The sequence below is a fragment of the Ovis aries genome, chromosome 24 (genome assembly GCF_016772045.2).
Source record: "Ovis aries strain OAR_USU_Benz2616 breed Rambouillet chromosome 24, ARS-UI_Ramb_v3.0, whole genome shotgun sequence".
In the NCBI taxonomy this organism is placed as follows: domain Eukaryota; kingdom Metazoa; phylum Chordata; class Mammalia; order Artiodactyla; family Bovidae; genus Ovis; species Ovis aries.
In genome coordinates this window covers 28,476,259-28,494,445 of record NC_056077.1, presented here as the reverse complement: position 1 = coordinate 28,494,445, position 18,187 = coordinate 28,476,259, and the positions used below count along the sequence as shown (strand labels likewise).

General features: G+C 52.4%; 2 protein-coding genes and 1 pseudogene across 5 annotated transcripts in view; 2 read left to right on the top strand and 1 right to left on the bottom strand.

Moving 5' to 3' along the window:
- Positions 1–8,974, bottom strand: part of CRCP (CGRP receptor component) — a 51,071-nt gene extending 42,097 nt beyond the window's left edge. For 2 of the 4 annotated variants that reach the window (XM_042240391.2, XM_060405862.1), the window contains exons 1-2: positions 3,485–8,974; positions 3,185–3,230 (exon numbers count right to left, since the gene is read on the bottom strand). In XM_042240391.2, the coding sequence (XP_042096325.1) occupies positions 3,185–3,230; positions 3,485–3,743 (305 nt within the window). In that variant the 5' untranslated portion in view covers positions 3,744–8,974. The remainder of the gene's footprint in view (positions 1–3,184; positions 3,231–3,484) is intronic. The other 2 variants (XM_042240393.2, XM_012104421.4) reach the window with 2 other exon arrangements.
- On the top strand, positions 532–1,320 carry LOC105604744 (large ribosomal subunit protein uL13m-like; annotated as a pseudogene).
- Positions 8,975–9,157: 183 nt separating the features above from the next.
- Positions 9,158–18,187, top strand: ASL (argininosuccinate lyase). The gene is made up of 16 exons (XM_027961934.2): positions 9,158–9,452; positions 11,874–12,068; positions 12,400–12,483; positions 12,751–12,807; positions 12,914–13,011; positions 14,173–14,250; positions 14,363–14,440; positions 14,824–14,876; positions 15,233–15,295; positions 15,672–15,786; positions 15,928–16,012; positions 16,110–16,169; positions 16,412–16,495; positions 17,539–17,619; positions 17,768–17,874; positions 17,978–18,187. Exons 1-16 carry the CDS (start codon positions 9,441–9,443, stop codon positions 18,147–18,149), a joined length of 1,422 nt encoding a protein of 473 aa, XP_027817735.1. The 5' UTR covers positions 9,158–9,440; the 3' UTR covers positions 18,150–18,187.

The following is an 18,187-nucleotide window of genomic DNA, read 5'->3' as shown; positions in this document are numbered from 1 at the left end:
TTGCTGGGAGAACCATCAATAAACTCAGATATGCAGACACAACCTTTATGGCAGAAAGTGAATAAGAACTGAAGCGCCTCTTTATGAAGCTGAAAGAGGAGAGTGAAAAAGCTAACTTAAAACTCAACATTCAAAAAACTAAGATCATGGCATCTGGTCCCACCACTCCATGGCCATTTTTATGGCTCTTGATACAGGTGAGTCTTCAAAATAACTGAATCAAGTTATATTATCATCAGTAGTGTATGAGAATTACTGCCCCTGTCCCCGGGTCTGGCCATACTTTTAGTATTTTTAAAAATGTGTATGTGTGAAATGAAGTCTCAGTGTCACTCACTCATAAATTACTCCAGGTCACCATCCAGCCCTTTTCACCTGTCCATGTCTGCCTTGGCCTCCCAACTGAGTCACAGCGAGGGGACCAGGACTGCCTTCATCCATTGGCAGAGTTTAATAAGACAAGGGATCTTTTTTTAAGACAGATAAATCAAAACAGGTTTGGGTAGAAGCGCAGAGCTGCCCCTTGGGAGCATGGTGAGTCTGTCCAGGGTGCTGCAGCAATGGGCCACTTTTGCCCGAGTTCGGTATCTCCTAGATGGGAAGATGCAGCCTCCTGGTAGGCTTGCTGCCCTGGCATCAGTTAGACTTCAAGGATTGCATAAGCCTGTGTACCATCAACTGAGTGACTGTGGGGATCATGCTGTCATCATGAACACAAGGCACACTGCCTTTTCTGGAAACAAGTGGGAGCACAAAGTGTACTCCTCACATACTGGCTACCTAGGTAGATTTAAGCAAGTAACAGCTGCTCAGCTTCACCGGAAGGATCCAGTAGCAATTGTAAAACTAGCTATTTATGGCATGCTGCCAGAAAACCTTCACAGAAGAACTCTGATACAGAGGTTGCACCTTTTCCTAGATGAAGATATACCAGAAGAGAAGAGCTTCCTCAACCACAAAAAGTGCCCAGAAGTCTAGATGAGTACACACAAGAAGAAATAGAGGCTTTTCCAAGAGTTTGGCCTCCACCTGAGGATTATTGGCTGTAGGAGGAAGAAAATTTCAGAAAATAACAGTGTGGTGCTTGAAACTCCTTCCTCAGGGCTGCTGCTGCTGCTAAGTCACTGCAGTCATGTCCGACTCTGCAACCCCACAGACGGCAGCCTACCAGGCTCTGCCGTCCCTGGGATTCTCCAGGCAAGAACCCTGAAGTGGGTTGCCATTTCCTTCTCCAATGCATGAAAGTGAAAAGTGAAAGTGAAGTCGCTCAGTCGTGTCCAACTCTTAGCGACCCCATGGCCTGCAACCCATCAGGCTCCTCCGTCCATGGGATTTTCCAGGCAAGGGTACTGGAGTGGGGTGCCATTGCCTTCTCGCAGGATGAAGCAATAGCTGCCTTCTGACAGGAATCCTGCTCTGGGGGCTGAAAGCTTGTGGGGAAAGCTCCGGAAGATACATTCCTTCATTAGGAAATTGCAGTAAAATGTTATTTTATAGAATTGTTTTATTGTATAGTGTGATTTGAATCTTGGAAATGATAAGAATAAAACTGCCCCTTAAAAAAAAAAAAACAAAAAACAGGTTTGTGTGCTGACAGGAAATGCTTGGTGAAGAGGGAAAAACTGATAATGGGTTGGACTAGAGTAATCTGGTCCCATCACTTCATGGGAAATAGATGGGGAAACAGTGGAAACAGTGTCCGACTTTATTTTTTTGGGCTCCAAAATCACTGCAGATAGTGACTGCAGCCATGAAATTAAAAGACACTTACTCCTTGGAAGAAAAGTTATGACCAACCTAGATAGCATATTCAAAAGCAGGGACATTACTTTGCCGACTAAGATCCATCTAGTCAAGGCTATGGTTTTTCCAGTAGTCATGTATGGATGTGAGAGTTGGACTGTGAAGAAGGCTGAGCGCCGAAGAACTGATGCTTTTAAACTGTGGTGTTGGAGAAGACTCTTAAGAGTCCCTTGGACTGCAAGGAGATCCAACCAGTCCATTCTGAAGGAGATCAGCCCTGGGATTTCTTTGGAAGGAATGATGCTAAAGCTGAAACTCCAGTACTTTGGCCACCTCATGCGAAGAGTTGACTCACTGGAAAAGACTTTAAGGCTGGGAGGGATTGGGGGCAGGAGGAGAAGGGGACGACAGAGGATGAGATGGCTGGATGGCATCACTGACTCGATGGACGTGAATCTGAGTGAACTCCGGGAGTTGGTGATGGACAGGGAGGCCTGGTGTGCTGCGATTCCTGGGGTCGGAAAGAGTCGGACACGACTGAGCAACTGAACTGAGCTGAACTGAGAGTAATATACGTGCATGTTTTTTCAAGTTTCATATTAAATCCCATTACTGGATTGCAAAATCAATTTAGTGGGTTAACATTCTATTTTAATAAAAGAGAAGAGATTATCAGAGTGTATGGTATTGTCTTACAAAGCCTTCACTTACATATACCCACTGCGCCGTTTTTTAAGCCTGAAAAACACTAGTACATGTAGACATTAAACATAAGGAACAAAAACATAAAGGAAAATATAAGTATTAATCAGTGCCAAAGAAAACACAATATGGGGATGTCTATAAGTTAACACAAAGGAAATCAACCCTGAATATTCACTGGAAGGACTGATGCTGAAGCTGAGGCTCCAATACTTCGGCCACCTGATGTGAAGAGCCGACTCTTTCGAAAAAATCTGGATACTGAAAAAGACTGAAGGCAGGAGAAGGGGACGACAGAGGACGAAGTGGTAGGACAGCATCACCGACTCAATGGACCTGAGTTTGAGCAAACGCCAGGAGATGGTGATGGGCAGGGAAACCTGGCGTGCTGCAGTCCATGGCGCTGCGAAGAGTCGGATACGACTGAGCGACTAAACAACAAAATAAACTGTCAACCATGGAAAAATTCATTACACAATAGCCTCAAAAACTTCCATTTGCACGCGGAACAATGAGCAGACACGGAAAAGGCTATGTGGAGTTAAAATTGTTAGAATGGCTTTTACCCTCGACACACACACACACACACAGGGCTAAACACACAAACTTCCCAACAAACTCGGAGAGTACTTCTGACTAAGGCCTCCCCAGGAGCCCACGGCCCCTAAACAAAGCTCCACCCCTGGATTTACCCATCTTTCCTCCTGGTACCCTCCAGGCGGGACCCAGGGCTTTATACCTCAGTCCCGGTTCCAACACTGAGCCTGGCTCCCGACGGTGACCCCCTGCAACAAGAGTGAGTGGATGAGGGAGGGAACAGGCACTTAAAGGCAGCTGGGCCAACTGGCACGCGGCCTCGCGACCTGGGCACACGGTGGGAGTGGGCGCGAAGGTCAGCGGGCCAGGGCGGGAGACCCTTCCTCCCGGCGCGCCGCGACGAGAGGTCGCCCCAGGCCCACGTCTCCCGGCTCCCAGGGCCGAGACGTCCCGAGCTGTGAGCGTCGGCCCAAAGCCGGCTACACGCCCGCGAACCACTTACACTTCCATATCGCCTCCGCCTCCTCTCGGGTCACCAGCACACGTTGAGCTCCAGGCCGGCAAGCTGCGGCTCCCGGCGCCGCGCCGAACGCCCTAGAGCCGGCTCCGCGCGCCGCGATGCACGCCGGGATCGCCGCGATGCACGCCGGGAGCCTGGAGGACCCCGCGGGGCCGCGAGCTGGGCGGGCCCCTCTGGCCGTTTGAACCCGTATGCTCTTCGCCTGGCTCGGAATCAGAATGTTAAGCATTTGCGAGAACATTAAGCTCACGTTTTCGTTGTCCAGGTTGTATAGAAGTAGTATTAACTTACTTTAGTAAGTTTCCAAATATATAATCGGATTAGCAAGTATTTGCGGCGTTAAAGACCCCTCGGATAGTAGCGATGGCGAGGGGCAAGGCGGCCCGGGGCTGCTGGAAACGCTCTATTTCAGGACCTGGGTGCTGGGTACGCGGTGTGTTCAGTTCCGTTTCTGAAAATCCAGTGAGTTGCATGCGTAGGTGCACTTTTCTGTATGTGTGTTATACTTGAATAAAACGTTCTAAAAGGTGGGGGCGGGGTGGGACCAAAAACTTCAGCCTCCTTCCATTTCCCATTCATCGGAGTTACTTAGCAGGGAAGTGTAAAGAACCTTAAGGAGAAGCACAGTCTCCGACCTTTCGGCCTTTCTAGGAATTTGCCCAAAGGGAATTATCAGACACTTAAAGAAAGATCGATGTGTAATGATAATGTTGCTGACATAAAGCATAAATGCTCAGCAATGAGGAATTGATCAATCTTGTTTCACCCATACAGTATAATATATGTAACAGGAGAAATCATGTAGCATAATTTATATGCTGGGGAAATGCTCAAGACAGGGTCTTTAAAAGATGGAAAATGATGTGGTATGACTAGTAATTTAAGGAAAAATAAGCATGGGGGGAAAATATCTAAGAGTATTGGCGCTAGAACCACCTAATCTACTAAGTTTTGTGTTACTAAAAAAAGACATCAACAGAACTGTCAGTGTCTATTATCTTCTGGATTTTTGGTATGTTTGAAATATTCCTTTAAGACTGGAAGGAAATATGCCAAAAATGAGAATGACAGGTGTCTTTTTTTTTTAAGATGCTATCTTTTAAAATTTTTATTTATTGATTCATTCAGCTTCTCTGGGTGTTTGCTGCGACATGTGGGATCTAGTTTCCAAACTAAGGCTGGAACAAGAGCCCTCTGTACCAGGAACATGGAGTTTTAGCCACTGGACCACCAGGGAAGTTTGCAGTTGGTGTCTTTAGACAATGAGTCAATTGCTAATTTTTTCCCACTTTTTTTTATAGCTATAGCAGTTATCATTTACTAAACATTCTCTTTGCAAGGTTCTTGATAAGTGCTTTACTATTCCATGATTTTAACAGTTAACAGTGCAGGCTTTCCAGGCATCCTGTGATTCTGTTTACCTTCATCCCTTTCTTAGAGGCCATTTAACTTCGGGTGTTTACTTAAGTTCTCCTAACCTTAATTCCCTAACATGTAAATCATGGATCTGTTAGATATCTAAAGTGCCTAGCACATACTAAGTGCTCAACAAATAATAATTACCGTGACAGCACAGTCATGACACTCTATTAGGTAGTTTGTTATCCAGATTTTACTACTGAGGAAACTGAGCCAAGCTTGGAGAGATGATAATTTACCCAGAGTCACTCATCTAGGCCTGTAGGGATTTAAACCCAGGCAAATCTGAACAAAGACATGAAGTGTATTAAATTGTTAATAGTGATTAATGACTGGATAAATGCAACATGCAGTATTAATACAATGGAATACTATTTAGCAATAAAAAGGAAAGGAGTACTTATACACGATACAGCATGGATGACCCTCAAATATGTGCTAAGTGAAAGAAGCCAGACACAAAAGACAACACATTATCTGATTCCATTTATATGATATGTCCAAGAATGGCAAAAAAAAAAAAAAAAAAACCTTTAGAGAGGAAGTGGATTAGCAGCTACTGTTTAGGGTTGGGAGGGGGTAGAGGTGGTGATGGTACTGAGTTTCTTTGGAGAGATACAGAAATGTCCTAAAATTAGATTGTGGTAATGGTTGCACATTCCTGTGAATTTACTAAAAAACCAATGAAGTGTACACTTTAAATAGGTGAATTATAAGATATTTGGATTATATATCAATAAAGTTGTTAAAATGGTTTTTACCGGTATTTGCCTGTGACACCTACATTGGAAGGGAAGTGAGGGGAATTTTTAACATTTAACTTTACACATTTGCAATTTTTAAAATGTTTTTCAATAAACATGTTATTTTATTTTTTTACATGTTATTTTAAAACTATAAAATAGAAAAAAAATATTTTTGGCCAAGCCACATGGCTTGTGGAATCTTAGCTCCCTGACTAAAGATTGAACCCAGGGCCACAACAGTGAAAGCACCAAGTCCTAACCACTGGACCACCTGGGAACTTCCTACAAAAGTATTTTTAAAACAATTAATTTACTTTAAAAATCAACAAGTAAATAAAATACCAACCCAAACCCAGATGGCCTAATTCATATGGAGATTCACCGTTGTGTTATTCACTCAACAAACATGTACTGATGGCCTACTGGGTGGTGATGATACATATATGAATAATACATACCTTCGGACATCAATAACTACAATCCCCTGTGTTTAGAGGCTATGGAACAGAGGAGGGGATGACTAATGAGGCTGAGAGGCGTCCCAAAGCCAGGGGTGTTTGAACTGGGGGCAGGGAAGAACACACAAGGCCAAGGCTTCAAGGATGGCCTGCCACAGAAGAGGTTAGTTCCTCTGAGGGCCCCATGATAAGATGGCTAAACTTGTTTCTCTGACAGATGCTCCCCTAAGACTTTGCGGGCCATATGCAGCCACCCAATCTATCCCATGGGGACAGCCAAGTAGTCAGGAGAGAGGCCCAACCCCAAGGCAAGGCTGCCCACGGGGAGCCTGCATGAAAAGGTAACCCAGGCCACATAGCTGAAATTCCTGCCTGGCCTGTCCCCACTCAGAGCCTCCCTGCAACTTTCCTAACTTGAGGCTGCCTGTGGAGTCTCTGTTGTTCCCCCCCAGAGCACATTATCCTAGAAAATAGGTTTTTGTTTTTCCTTAACAGCTAACTTTTTAGGGAGAGGTATTAAGTACTGGATATACAAAGAGCTAGAACATGAGCAAAGCTTCATGTATGTCCTCCAAGGAGAAATATCCTGTTGAACATTAAAGCATTCAGGTTTAGCACTCAGAAGAAAATCACAGAGCTTTTGAAGGTTTAAGTAGAAATTGAAGCCTTTAGAGTGAAGTCACCCAGGGAGAGTCTAGAATACTAAGATTTGCTTGATGCTTACAAGCTTCCAGAGAGCTGATCTGAGCCTTTCACAATTGTACACTCATCGAATCCTCACTAAATCTCCTTCAGGATATGTACAAGGCATGGTGTTAGGATGGTCTCATTCACTTCTCTCAGGATTTCTCAGAATTAAGCACTATGATCAGCCCGAGTCACAGGACAGTGAAGCTCACAGAGTGGTCAGGAAGTGTCCAAGCCAGGGTTCTCACTCTTATCTGGTCACCTCCAACCTCACCTGTCTCCTGCCACCATTAGGGATTTCTCCCTGTTCTACACTAAATTCTTCCTAGACCCTTCTGCTGAACCAATGTGGACATTTCAGGGGAGAGAGACCAGACAAAGTTTTCAGTCTCCCAAGGAAGGTAAATTCCATACAGCACTCAGCTCTCAGCTGAAAATGGGTATGATTCATTGTCTGAACAGTCCTGGACCGCCAAGATGGCAAAGAAAATGAACACAGATTTGCCTGGGGTCAAGGCTCCCCAGATGGATGTTCTTGCTGCCTGAATAGAACACTGGCTTTGTGGTCATACTCCTGAAGGTCATTCTCAGCTCTGCTACTTCCTAGATGGGTGTTTTGGGACTCCCAGCCTCAGTATTTTCATCAGCAGAATGGGAATAATTATAGCATTGACCACAGAGGGTGGTTGTGAGGATCTAAGTACATAATCGCTATATAATATGTTCAGCATAGATAGAGCCTGGCACACAATTAGAAGTCAAGAAGTATTAGCTGTCATTGTCATTTTGTTTGTTGTTTTATTTATATACTGAAAATGCCTCAGGCTATCTCCAAATTTCTTCCTTAACCTTTTCTTCCCTCAGGCAGGAGCCTCAGAGCTTTGGATTTCTGAAGATGCTCAGGAGATGTGATGATGTAAGAATGTTTCTTTTCCCTCCCGGTCTCCCTCTTTTCCTGGGATCATACAGGAGCCCAGAGCTAGGCATCTGGTTCAGTGGGGAGTCTTTCCAACACTGGCTCCAATATTGATGGATGAAAGGGAGTAGCAAGATGAAAGGGAGGGAACGGTTTTCCAGGCATAGGGAAGAGCATTTAGGAAACCTTGCAACAGCTTTATGCATTCTAGGAACTCCAAGTAATCCCACACCTGAGTGAGAGCTAAAAATCTTCAACCCACGAGGTATTCCAGCTATTGGTCCAAACCTTCTCAGTTGACTTTCAAGGCCATTTACAAACTTGCCCCAACCTACTTCCCACTTCTCCTCCCCACCACCATCCTCAAGCCCCTGACCCTTTGTTGCTGCTGCTAAGTCATTTCAGTCATGTCCAACTCTGTGCGACCCCATAGACGACAGCCCACCAGGCTCCTCCTGTCCCTGGGATTCTCCAGGCAAGAACATTTGAGTGGAGTGGGGACCCTTTGTTATAGCCACTCTAATGGTTTCCTGTTCTCCAAACAGGTCTTTCACTTTCTGGCCTCTGGCCTCTGTCCTCCCGAACTTTGCCCAGGCTGCCCATCCCCTAAAGGGAATGTTCTAACCCCTCCCCTTTTCGCTGAGCTAAGGACTCTATGAACAGGAATTTGAGCAAACTCCGGGAGACAGTGGAGGCAGAGGAGTGCTGCAGTCTGGAGTGTTGCAGTCCATGCGGTCCCAAAGAGTCGGACTTCGCGACTGAACAACAAACTCTCATCTTCCCAGACCCAACTCAGGGGACATCTCTCTCCCCCAGAATGTAGAACTTCCAAAGCAGAAGTTCGAGACCCCCTAATCCCTAGAACCCAGGCTGTCATTTCTGCTGAATAATTAGTCATGTCAAGGAAATCTTTCCTGAATACTCGAAGATAAACGCCCCACTCTGCGCTGTCCTCTGTGCCCCGCTGCACACCTTGTCCATGCTTTGTTATGAACTTCTTGAGGCAAGTATCATTTCTTTTTCTTCAGTGTCTAATAAACTGTACCGACCACATAGGAGGTGCCGAGTACTAGTTTGTTGAATGAATGAAGAATTGGGCGTGGCTTTTTACCTTCCTTGTCCTGTGAGCCCGCCAGGCACGGCTCAGAGTCTTTACCTCTACCCCTATCCCGGGTCTCCCTCCAGGGCCCGGAACAGTCTGCAGCCTTTGAGCATTGTCGCCCAGGCACCACCCTCCCAGTCCCTTACCCTTTGACTGGGGCCGCTCAGCCCAAATCCGCTCCGGAGACGGCTCCGCCCACAACCAGGATTGGAGCGAGGAGGCAACGCCCACCTGGAGGGGCCGCCTGGGATTGGTGCGTCCGCCGATGGGAGGCGGGGACAGCGCCGAGCCGCTGTTGACGATTTTCCAGCCAGAAAAGCCCAGCCCAGTGGCTGGGCAAGAGACTCGCAGCGCGGCCAGGCGGCGTAAGTGTGCGGCGGCCGGACTGGCAGGACTGGAGGGAGCGGAGGACGCAGACGACCCGGGAGAGCGCTCTGGGCGCTGCCCACGTCCGCCTCCTCCCCCGACTGCCCTCCGCCAGGTGCGGTGCCCCAACCCGGTGCCGGACCCGCACGGGGGACCCCACCCGGTGACCTAGGAGGTCGTCAGTCCCGCCTTGTTTTTTACACCCGGAGGACCTAGGCTCCCGGAGGACAAGGAACCGCCCAACATGGCATCGGAGGTGAGAGGGACCTCGGGGACGCCAGTCCTCCAAGCCTCCAAATGGGGACGAGGGGCGCCCTGGGAGCCAGCCGGGACGTGACCTGCGCCTGCCACGCTGGGGTACTGTCCTCTTTGGCTCCAGGCAATGGGTATCCCCTGGCGCACCTGCCAGAGCCCGGAAGAGAATTTTGTCCCTTTTTCCCTGTGTCCCTACCACCATCTGCTCTCGCGCGTCCCTCACCCCTCCCCAGCCTGTGTGGCAAACCCACCAACCCGCACTGCTGGGGAAAGCGGCTCTGACCTCACCTGACCTGACAGCGCTCTCGGCCTGGCGGGGGAAAGGTGCCTCCCACTCACTTAGCCTCCCCACCTGTTAATTCCTTTCTTCCCTCCCACTCACCCCCTACCCCCACCCCACCCCTCCCCATCCTGTGCCCCTCCCCTGCCTTAGCAGTTGTCCCTGCGCAGCCGAGTCCACAGGACTCTTGTGTTTGTTAAGAGCCAGGAGGCAGGGAATCGTGCCCTGTGGCTCTAGGACCTGGTGGCTTCCTGTCCCACTGGCCCCTCCCCGTCAGAGCCAGAGGACTCCTGGGTTCTCTCCCTGACCGAGTGGCAGGAGTCTGAGGCACAAATCCCTTTTCTTGGGCCTCGATTTACCTGGCTGATGGGGAGAATATTAGCTGTCTGCCTCCTCTGTGAGGTACCGGATGGTGAGGTCATTGCTTTGAAACTTTCAGGTAAAAGGGGCTGTTTGCTTGATACTGAGAAGGGAACCCTGGGCCTGGGAAGCGCAAGGTGTGGGTTCCAGACCCCTCTGGCACCCATTAGCTGGCAAGTCACTTCCTCTGTGGGCCTCAGTTTGTTTACTGAATAAATGCGTTAAGACTGTCCGCTCTGCTAGCTTCTGGGTCGTGGTAGAGGGCCTGTGGCAGGGCCTGGGCTTTGCAGCCAAACAGACTTGGTTTCTGAAGCAGTCACTCAACCTCCCTGAGCATATTTCCTCATTTTTAAAATAGGGGTAACCTCATAGAGGGTATAACGGCATCAAAGCAATAGTAGGTGTTAATAAATTGTGGCTAATGACATTAAGAGGATAACACTGGTATTTCCTGTGTGTGTTCTAAATTGACTATTGCTGGGAATTCCCTGGCAGTCCAGTGGTTAGGACTCTTGGCTTTCACTGCTGAGGGCTAGGGTTCAATCCCTGGTTGAGGGAACTAAGATCCCACTACCTGCATACATGGCAACATTAAAAATAATAATAATAGCTGTTGCTCTTTCATCTCAGCCAATCAATGTCCCCCTCCCCTCACCCCTCACATCCTTCTGGCCCAGTTGTACCCTGGTTCATAGCAGTGCCCTCTCCTGCCACCTCACCCCCCCTTGGTGTACAGGTGGTGGCATCTCACTCTGACATCCCCTTGGAGTCCTTTTAAGCCTGCCAGCGGCATAGGAGCTTGGACCCAAGCTCCACTGCAGAATGGGCTGCCTTCAGGAGACCAGGGCTCTGGGCGACCTCTGCTTGCCCCAGGCTGTCCTGTGGGTTGGCACTAATTGGTTTGGCTGCAGCCCCAGTTGTTAAATAGCTGTTATTACTAACAATTCATGAAGGGAGTCCAGGGGCCTGCTGGGGGAGGGGATGCCAGGTGACGCCTTGCTGAAGGGCAGCCTGGCTCTGCAACTGTCTGGCTGGCCGAGGCCCTCGGGCCCCAGTGGTCAGGACCAGGGCCCCACGTGGTGCTTTGCTGGAGATCAGGCTTGGCGGGGCAGCATGAGGGCGAGGGGTGGGTCCAGCTCACAGGGAGGGCAGAGACTGCATCTGCAGGGCAGAGTCCTCTGGCAGCTGAGGTTGCTGGGCACTGAAGTGTCAGCTCCCAGCCTGGGGTGGTGGTGGAGGGCCCAGGGGGACATGCAGAAAACAGGAGTGGAGCTAAGGCACACCCTGACCCCTGGTAGTCCTCAGCCCCTCCCTCAGTAATATCTAGAATTTACTGAGTACCAGCTACTGTGCTGTGTATGCTATGTAGCTTAATCTAATTAAATACTCACAACAACCCCACCAGATAAATACTATTATTATTCCTATTGTGTAGAGGGGCAACCCTGAGATTAGAGAGGTTATATAAAGGCCTATGGTTAGGTGGCTAACAGAAGTCTGGGACATTGCAGGGGGACAGAGGAGAACTTATGTCCTCAGTGTCCCATGATGGGAAAGAACCCTAACTTCAGTGTCCAGTCAGGTTCCCACATTCACTCTCTGACCGACTCTGGGCAAGCTCCTGACCCTCTCTGAGCCTCAGTTTCCTTATCTGTCCAGTGAGAATAACCCTGCCTACTGGCTTCCACTGCCATCAGACTGGGTAACTCTCCTGAGGGCTCTTTGTGGGAGGCATTATTCTCAAAGAGGGAGAAGATTAATCGCTTCTGCCCTTCTGGCCAGAGCGGGAAGCTATGGGGTGGCCGGTTTGTCGGCACAGTGGACCCCATCATGGAAAAGTTCAACTCGTCCATCGCGTACGACCGGCACCTCTGGGAGGCGGACGTGCAGGGCAGCAAAGCCTACAGCCGGGGCCTGGAGAAGGCGGGGCTCCTCACCAAAGCCGAGATGGACCAGATACTCCATGGCCTGGACAAGGTACTCTCCACATCCCCAGGCTCACCCCAGAGCACGCCCCTTGCCCCTTGCCACAGATACAGGCTTTCACCAAATCCCCAAGTACAGGCTGCAGCAACATCCCGAGATGACAGGCTTGGGATCTCCCCTCGTAGTGATCAGATGCTTAGAGAGGTGCCCTTCAACCACGTGCAGCGCTGACCATCTCTCTTCATCCCTCAATGTCCGTGTGGTTCTGTGGCTCCTGAGAAAGGTGCTCTAGACCTGAGATGCTCGAAAGGGCGGAGTGCTGCCAGGACTCAGCTGCCAATGCCTGCCCTCCTGACCCCCTGTGTTGCTGCCATCTCTGTAGGTAGCTGAGGAGTGGGCTCAGGGGACCTTCAAACTAAACCCCAATGATGAGGACATCCATACGGCCAACGAGCGGCGTCTGAAGGTGCAACACCCACTGCTTCATCCCCTACCCCTCCCCTCTCTACCTTGCCCAGGGCCACTTGAGCATAAGCACCACCATTCTGTTCACTTCATCACTGGGACCTCAGAGCAGGAGGCATCAGCAGAGATGGCAGAGATTGGGCAGATCCAAGGAACCCCAGGGCAGGGAGGGAGGGTCACAGGCCAGGGAGGAAGTGCAGCTGCCTGGGCTGACCCCACTGGGCTGTGAGCAGGCAGACCCCAACTGCATGCCTCCCTCCACCCCCAGGAGCTCATTGGTGAAACCGCGGGGAAGCTGCACACGGGACGAAGTCGGAACGACCAGGTGCCGCCCCCTCCCTGCCCCCCCACCGGGGCCTTCCTAACCTTGCGGGGGGTGAGGGAGCAGAGTTAGGGCTGAGTCCCTGAGTGCCAGCTCCTCTTCCCCCCAGGTGGTCACTGACCTCAGGCTGTGGATGCGGCAGAATTGCTCCACGCTCTCAGCCCTCCTCTGCGAACTCATCAGAACCATGGTGGATCGGGCAGAGGCGTGAGTCCCAGGGTCACCAGGTGGCAGAGAGGGCCAGGAGGACAGCCAAGGTCTCTGCTCCCCTGAGACGGGCAGCCTGAATGCCAGACCTAAGTGGCAGGGTGAAGAGGACAGGGGGGTCAGGCTCTGGGGTACTGGGAGCCCCAGAACTCCTGGACTGAGTGAGGCAGAGTAGCCAGCAGCAGGCCATTTCTTTCAGCGTCGCCTACCCACAGCCGGCCCAGCTCGACACGCAGGGGAGCTCACCCTTTGTGGATTCACAGGCTGGAGGCTAAGGCACCAGGCAGGTGCCCTGAAGCCGGAGGAAGGGGCTGACTTGCTGGGGCTGCCAGAGTGTCCCTTCTCAGCTGCCTGCATCTCAGCTCCCCTGTCCCTGCCCAGCACCGCAGGCAAAGGAGAGAGCTGAGGGCTGCCTCCCACTGACCTCACCCCAAAGCTCTGTGACATGACTGCTGAGAAGAGTCTACTTGTGTCAGAGACAGGGTTGAGCGTTCCTTGCCCTAACTCCCTGTAACCCCGGTTTCACTGACTTCACAACTAGGGGAAAACAAGGGCCCAGAAATGTCATCCTGTGGGAGACAGGTATTGGGAGAATAGGGAGTGACTGCTAATGAGTAAGGGTTTCTCTTTTGGGGTGATGGTACACTTTAAATGGGTGATTGGTATATTAATTATATCTCAATAAAGTCATTAATATTAACAAACCAGAACTATCACCCACAGCATCTCTGCTACTGTGCAGCCTACGTTAAAGTGCTCCCAGCTTTTCTGGACTCCTCCAGGGCTCCTCTCATGCTCACAAACTCAGCCTTTCCATGCCAATGGTACCGGCCGTGCACCTTCCTCCCTGCCCTGGCCCCTGCCCAGATCTTCTGTGAAGGTGCAGAGGTGGGAGCTGAAGGTGTGATCTACCTCTGGTCCTACACTCACCCCCTGGAGGCCCCACAGCCATGGCCCAGCACACTGGCTGCTTCCCAACCTTCGCTGACACCATGTGTGTCTTCAGGAGGTCACTCGGTCCCTCAAACAGGCACATCCTTGGCGAGCCTGCCCTGCTGTTCCCAAGACGGGCCCAGGCCTGCAGGGTCCCAAGTGTGACAAGCAGGCCTCATCTGAATCTTGAGAGCCCCTCACACACCCTGTCCTTTCTCTTCCCTGCAGGGAACGTGATGTCCTCTTCCCAGGGTACACACACCTGCAAAGGGCTCAGCCGATCCGCTGGAGCCACTGGATCCTGAGGTCAGAGGGGTCATGGTGGAGACCAGCGATGGAGGATGTAATGAGGGGGTGTGGCAGAGGGGAGGGGCCAGGCCAGGCTGCCCTGACCCTCTGGCCTCCTGGCCTCCCACAGCCATGCCGTGGCTCTGACCAGAGACTCTGAAAGGCTGCTGGAGGTGCAGAAGCGGATCAACGTCCTGCCCCTGGGGAGGTGAGCAGGGCCCAGTGCTCAGAGGGTGGGGCGGGGTTCCTGCCGCCCAGTTAGCATGGTCCTAGGGGTTCAGCAAAAGAGGAGGAGCCAGGAAGGACAGAGGGGGACAGGAAGCCAGGCGATCAGCCTCCCTGTCCAGGGTGGGAAGGGGACCATACATGGGCCCTCAGTTCTAAGATAAGAATGAGTATGTCACAGCAAAGCCAGGGCTCTCTGAAGAGGCAGCCAGCTGTGTTTCCCCACCTGTGGGGAGAGGTGTCTGGCTCCCAAGCTGACCAGGCTCTGGGCCTGGCAACCAGCACGCAGCATGCATGTGCATGTGTGTACGGCCAGGCCCTGCCTGTGGGAGCCCTGGTCACTCAGAACCCCACCCCGCTCTGCAGCGGGGCCATCGCAGGCAACCCCCTGGGTGTGGACCGGGAACTGCTCCGAGCAGGTGAGGCACCCTGCCCCTCCTTTCCTGGGAGACCACCCTCAATACCTGCCAAGTCCCACAGACACACACCTAGAGAGGGCAGGGGTCCGGGTGAAACTCTGGTTTGTTTCTGTGGACACGAGGCTAGAGTGGCCTGGGGAGGCCATGTTAGGGGTGGGTGGAGCCGGGGAGACTCAGGACTCCCGCCTCCCTCCTGGGACCTGTACAAGAGACCTCCCCAACTCGTGCCCTTCCCTACTCTGCCTCCCTGGGAGGTCCAGGGGGAGGTGGCTGGGCAATCTGGTTCGAGGAAGGGAGAAGGCCCCTCCCAGCCCTCCAGCCCAGCCCTATTGCCTTCCCTTTCCCACCTCACTCAGAACTGGACTTTGGGGCCATCACTCTCAACAGCATGGATGCCACCAGTGAGCGAGACTTTGTGGGTGAGTCCTGGGAGCCAAGTAGGAGATGCGGGTTTGATCCCTGGGTCGGGAAGACCCCCTGGAGAAGGAAATGGCAATCCACACCAGGATTCTTGCCTGGGAAATCCCATGGACAGAGGAGCCCTTTGGGCTGCAGTCCATGGGGTCGCAAAAGAGTCGGACACAACTTAGCAGCTAAACAATAACAACCTGGGAGCTAGCCCGCCTGTCCTCCAGGGCCAGTCCCCTGCAGTGTGTGCTGCCTCTGTCCCCCCACCCTGGCTCCTCTCCAGCTTCCTGCCACCCCCGTATGGCCCACCTGGAGCCTCTCCAGGCTGGGTGAGCAGCGAGACAGGCCTGGTGAGCAGACAGCTTGCTCTCTCTTTTCTCCCACAAGCCGAGTTCCTGTTCTGGGCTTCGCTGTGCATGACCCACCTCAGCAGAATGGCTGAGGATCTCATCCTCTACGGCACCAAGGAGTTCAGCTTTGTGCAGCTCTCAGATGCCTACAGGTAAGACTGCGCCCGCCCTTGCCCAGATCTGCAGCCCCCGGAAGGGCTTGATCCCTCCCCACCCTCGCCCTGGGCAGAGCTGCCCAGCAGACCAGCCAAGTGGTGCGGGAGCCCCTTCAGCCCCAACATCTGTGTCTCCAGCACTGGAAGCAGCCTGATGCCCCAGAAGAAAAACCCAGACAGTCTGGAGCTGATCCGGAGCAAGGCGGGGCGAGTTTTTGGACGGGTGAGCCAGACAGGGAAGGGAGTACGGCCTCAGGGCTGACCCGAGGGTCCAGAGGGAACATTCCGGACAGGCTCTGAAGTCCTCCCTTTCTCCGCAGTGTGCTGGGCTCTTGATGACACTCAAGGGACTTCCGAGCACCTACAACAAGGACTTACAGGTTCGGGACCCGCCTCTTCTACCTCACACACCAGTTCTTGGGGTCCTGGCTCATCCGGGCAGGGGGCCCATAGAATTGCCACCTCCCATCGTGTACACCCAGCCCTTGACCACACTGAGAGCTCTCTCCTCTCCCTCAGTGTGGGGTGTATGAGGTGCTGTGTGTTCCCAGTGGGAGGCAGAGGGGGTGCCTCTGTGGGGACCCAGCTCCTAGGGCCTTACTTCCTGCCATGTGTCTCCCAGGAGGACAAGGAAGCCGTGTTTGAAGTGTCCGACACCATGAGCGCCGTCCTCCAAGTGGCCACTGGTGTCATCTCTACCCTGCAGGCAAGACACACCTCTCCTCCCCGAGGCTCTTAAACTTGGGGGTGGTGTGCCAGGAGGGTGATCTTGAGAGGAGGCAGGGGTGGGTGGGTCCGGAAGACCTGGGGCAGAGGGAGGGGGTATGTGCTTGGTCCTGCCCTGGGAACAGTGAAGAAACACAGTTAAGCTGCTGCAGGAGAATGGAAGTGGGTTAGATCCAAGGAGCCCCCTCAACTGGCCCAACCAGATTTCTTTTTTAACCACTTACTATGGGAGAATTCAATGTACAACAGTGGAGAGGATGTATGATGACCCCTGGGCTTTCCCAATGGTACAGTGGTAAAAGAATCTGCCTACCAATCCAGGAGACCTGGCTTCGATCCCTGGGTTGGGAAGATCCCCTGGAGGAGGAAATGGCAACCTGCTCCAGTAATCTTGCCTGGGAAATCCCATGGACAGAGGAGCCTGGCGGGCTACAGTCCATGGGGTCGCAAAGAGTCAGACTCGACTGATCACCCACACATGCATACATAATGAACCCCTACATGGTAACAGCATTCAGCTTAAACAACGATCAGCTCACAGGCCATTCTCCATTCAACTGTCTTTACCCACTACCCCGCCCACCATTGTTTTTAAGCAAATCCCCCGAATGTAATTTCATTTCTAAATATAGTTCAGGGTACATCTCTAAAGTAGTGGTTCTCTAAGTGTGGTCCCGGGAACAGCAGTATCAGCATCACCTGAGAACTTGACAGACCTGCAATCCTAGGCCCCTCTGCAGACCCACTGAATCACAGGCTCTGGAATAGGCCACACAATCTATAGTCTAATCAATCCTGCAGGTGATTCTGATGCATTCTAAAGATCAGGAGGCAACCCTGGTAACACAGCTAACACTTATCAATAGTTAGGAAATGGTGGCTCAAGCAGAGAGCAGGACAAGGTGGGTGAGAGGGGGTCTGCCCAAGGCACAGAACATCCTGACTGAGCAGGGTGGGCCTGGGGCGGGCAGCTCCAGGACCCAGGGCCCCGGATTCACTGCCAGCCTGGCCTGCTGTCCCCAGATTCACCGTGAGAACATGGGACGGGCTCTGAGTCCTGACATGCTGGCCACTGACCTCGCCTACTACCTGGTCCGAAAAGGGGTGAGTGTGGGGCAGCCAGGGTGGAGGGGCCAGGGGACAGGGATGTTCCCCAGGCCAGGGTTGGGGGGCCATGGGGGCGCCAACACCCCAACAGAACAAAGGGTGGAGAAAGCTGCGTCAGCACCACCCTCCTCCCTGGCTCTCCCAGATGCCATTCCGCCAGGCCCACGAGGCCTCTGGGAAAGCCGTGTTCATGGCCGAGACCAAGGGGGTCGCCCTCAATCAGCTGTCACTGCAGGAGCTGCAGACCATCAGGTGCGTCCCCCTTCTTGTCCTCCCCCAATCTGGGAGGCAAGCCCGGGCCCTCTGAGACTGGGCTGGCCGAGAGGTCCTGGCCCACCTCCGCCTTCCCCCCCAGCCCCCTGTTCTCCGGCGACGTGAGCCACGTGTGGGACTACGGACACAGCGTGGAGCAGTACCAGGCCCTGGGCGGCACCGCGCGCTCCAGCGTCGACTGGCAGATCGGCCAGCTGCGAGCTCTCCTCCGGGCACAGCAGGCCGAGAGCCCTCCCCACCCCTCTCCCAAATAAAGCGGGCCCTGGAGGAGGCCGTGTGTGTTTCCTGCCCA

Excerpts from the sequence above, each read along its gene's own strand:
- ASL (XM_027961934.2), top strand. Across the intron at positions 15,296-15,671 it reads CAGTGAGCGAGACTTTGTGG|CCGAGTTCCTGTTCTGGGCT; the intron begins GTGAGTCCTGGG and ends TTCTCCCACAAG. Across the intron at positions 15,787-15,927 it reads CAGCTCTCAGATGCCTACAG|CACTGGAAGCAGCCTGATGC; the intron begins GTAAGACTGCGC and ends CTGTGTCTCCAG.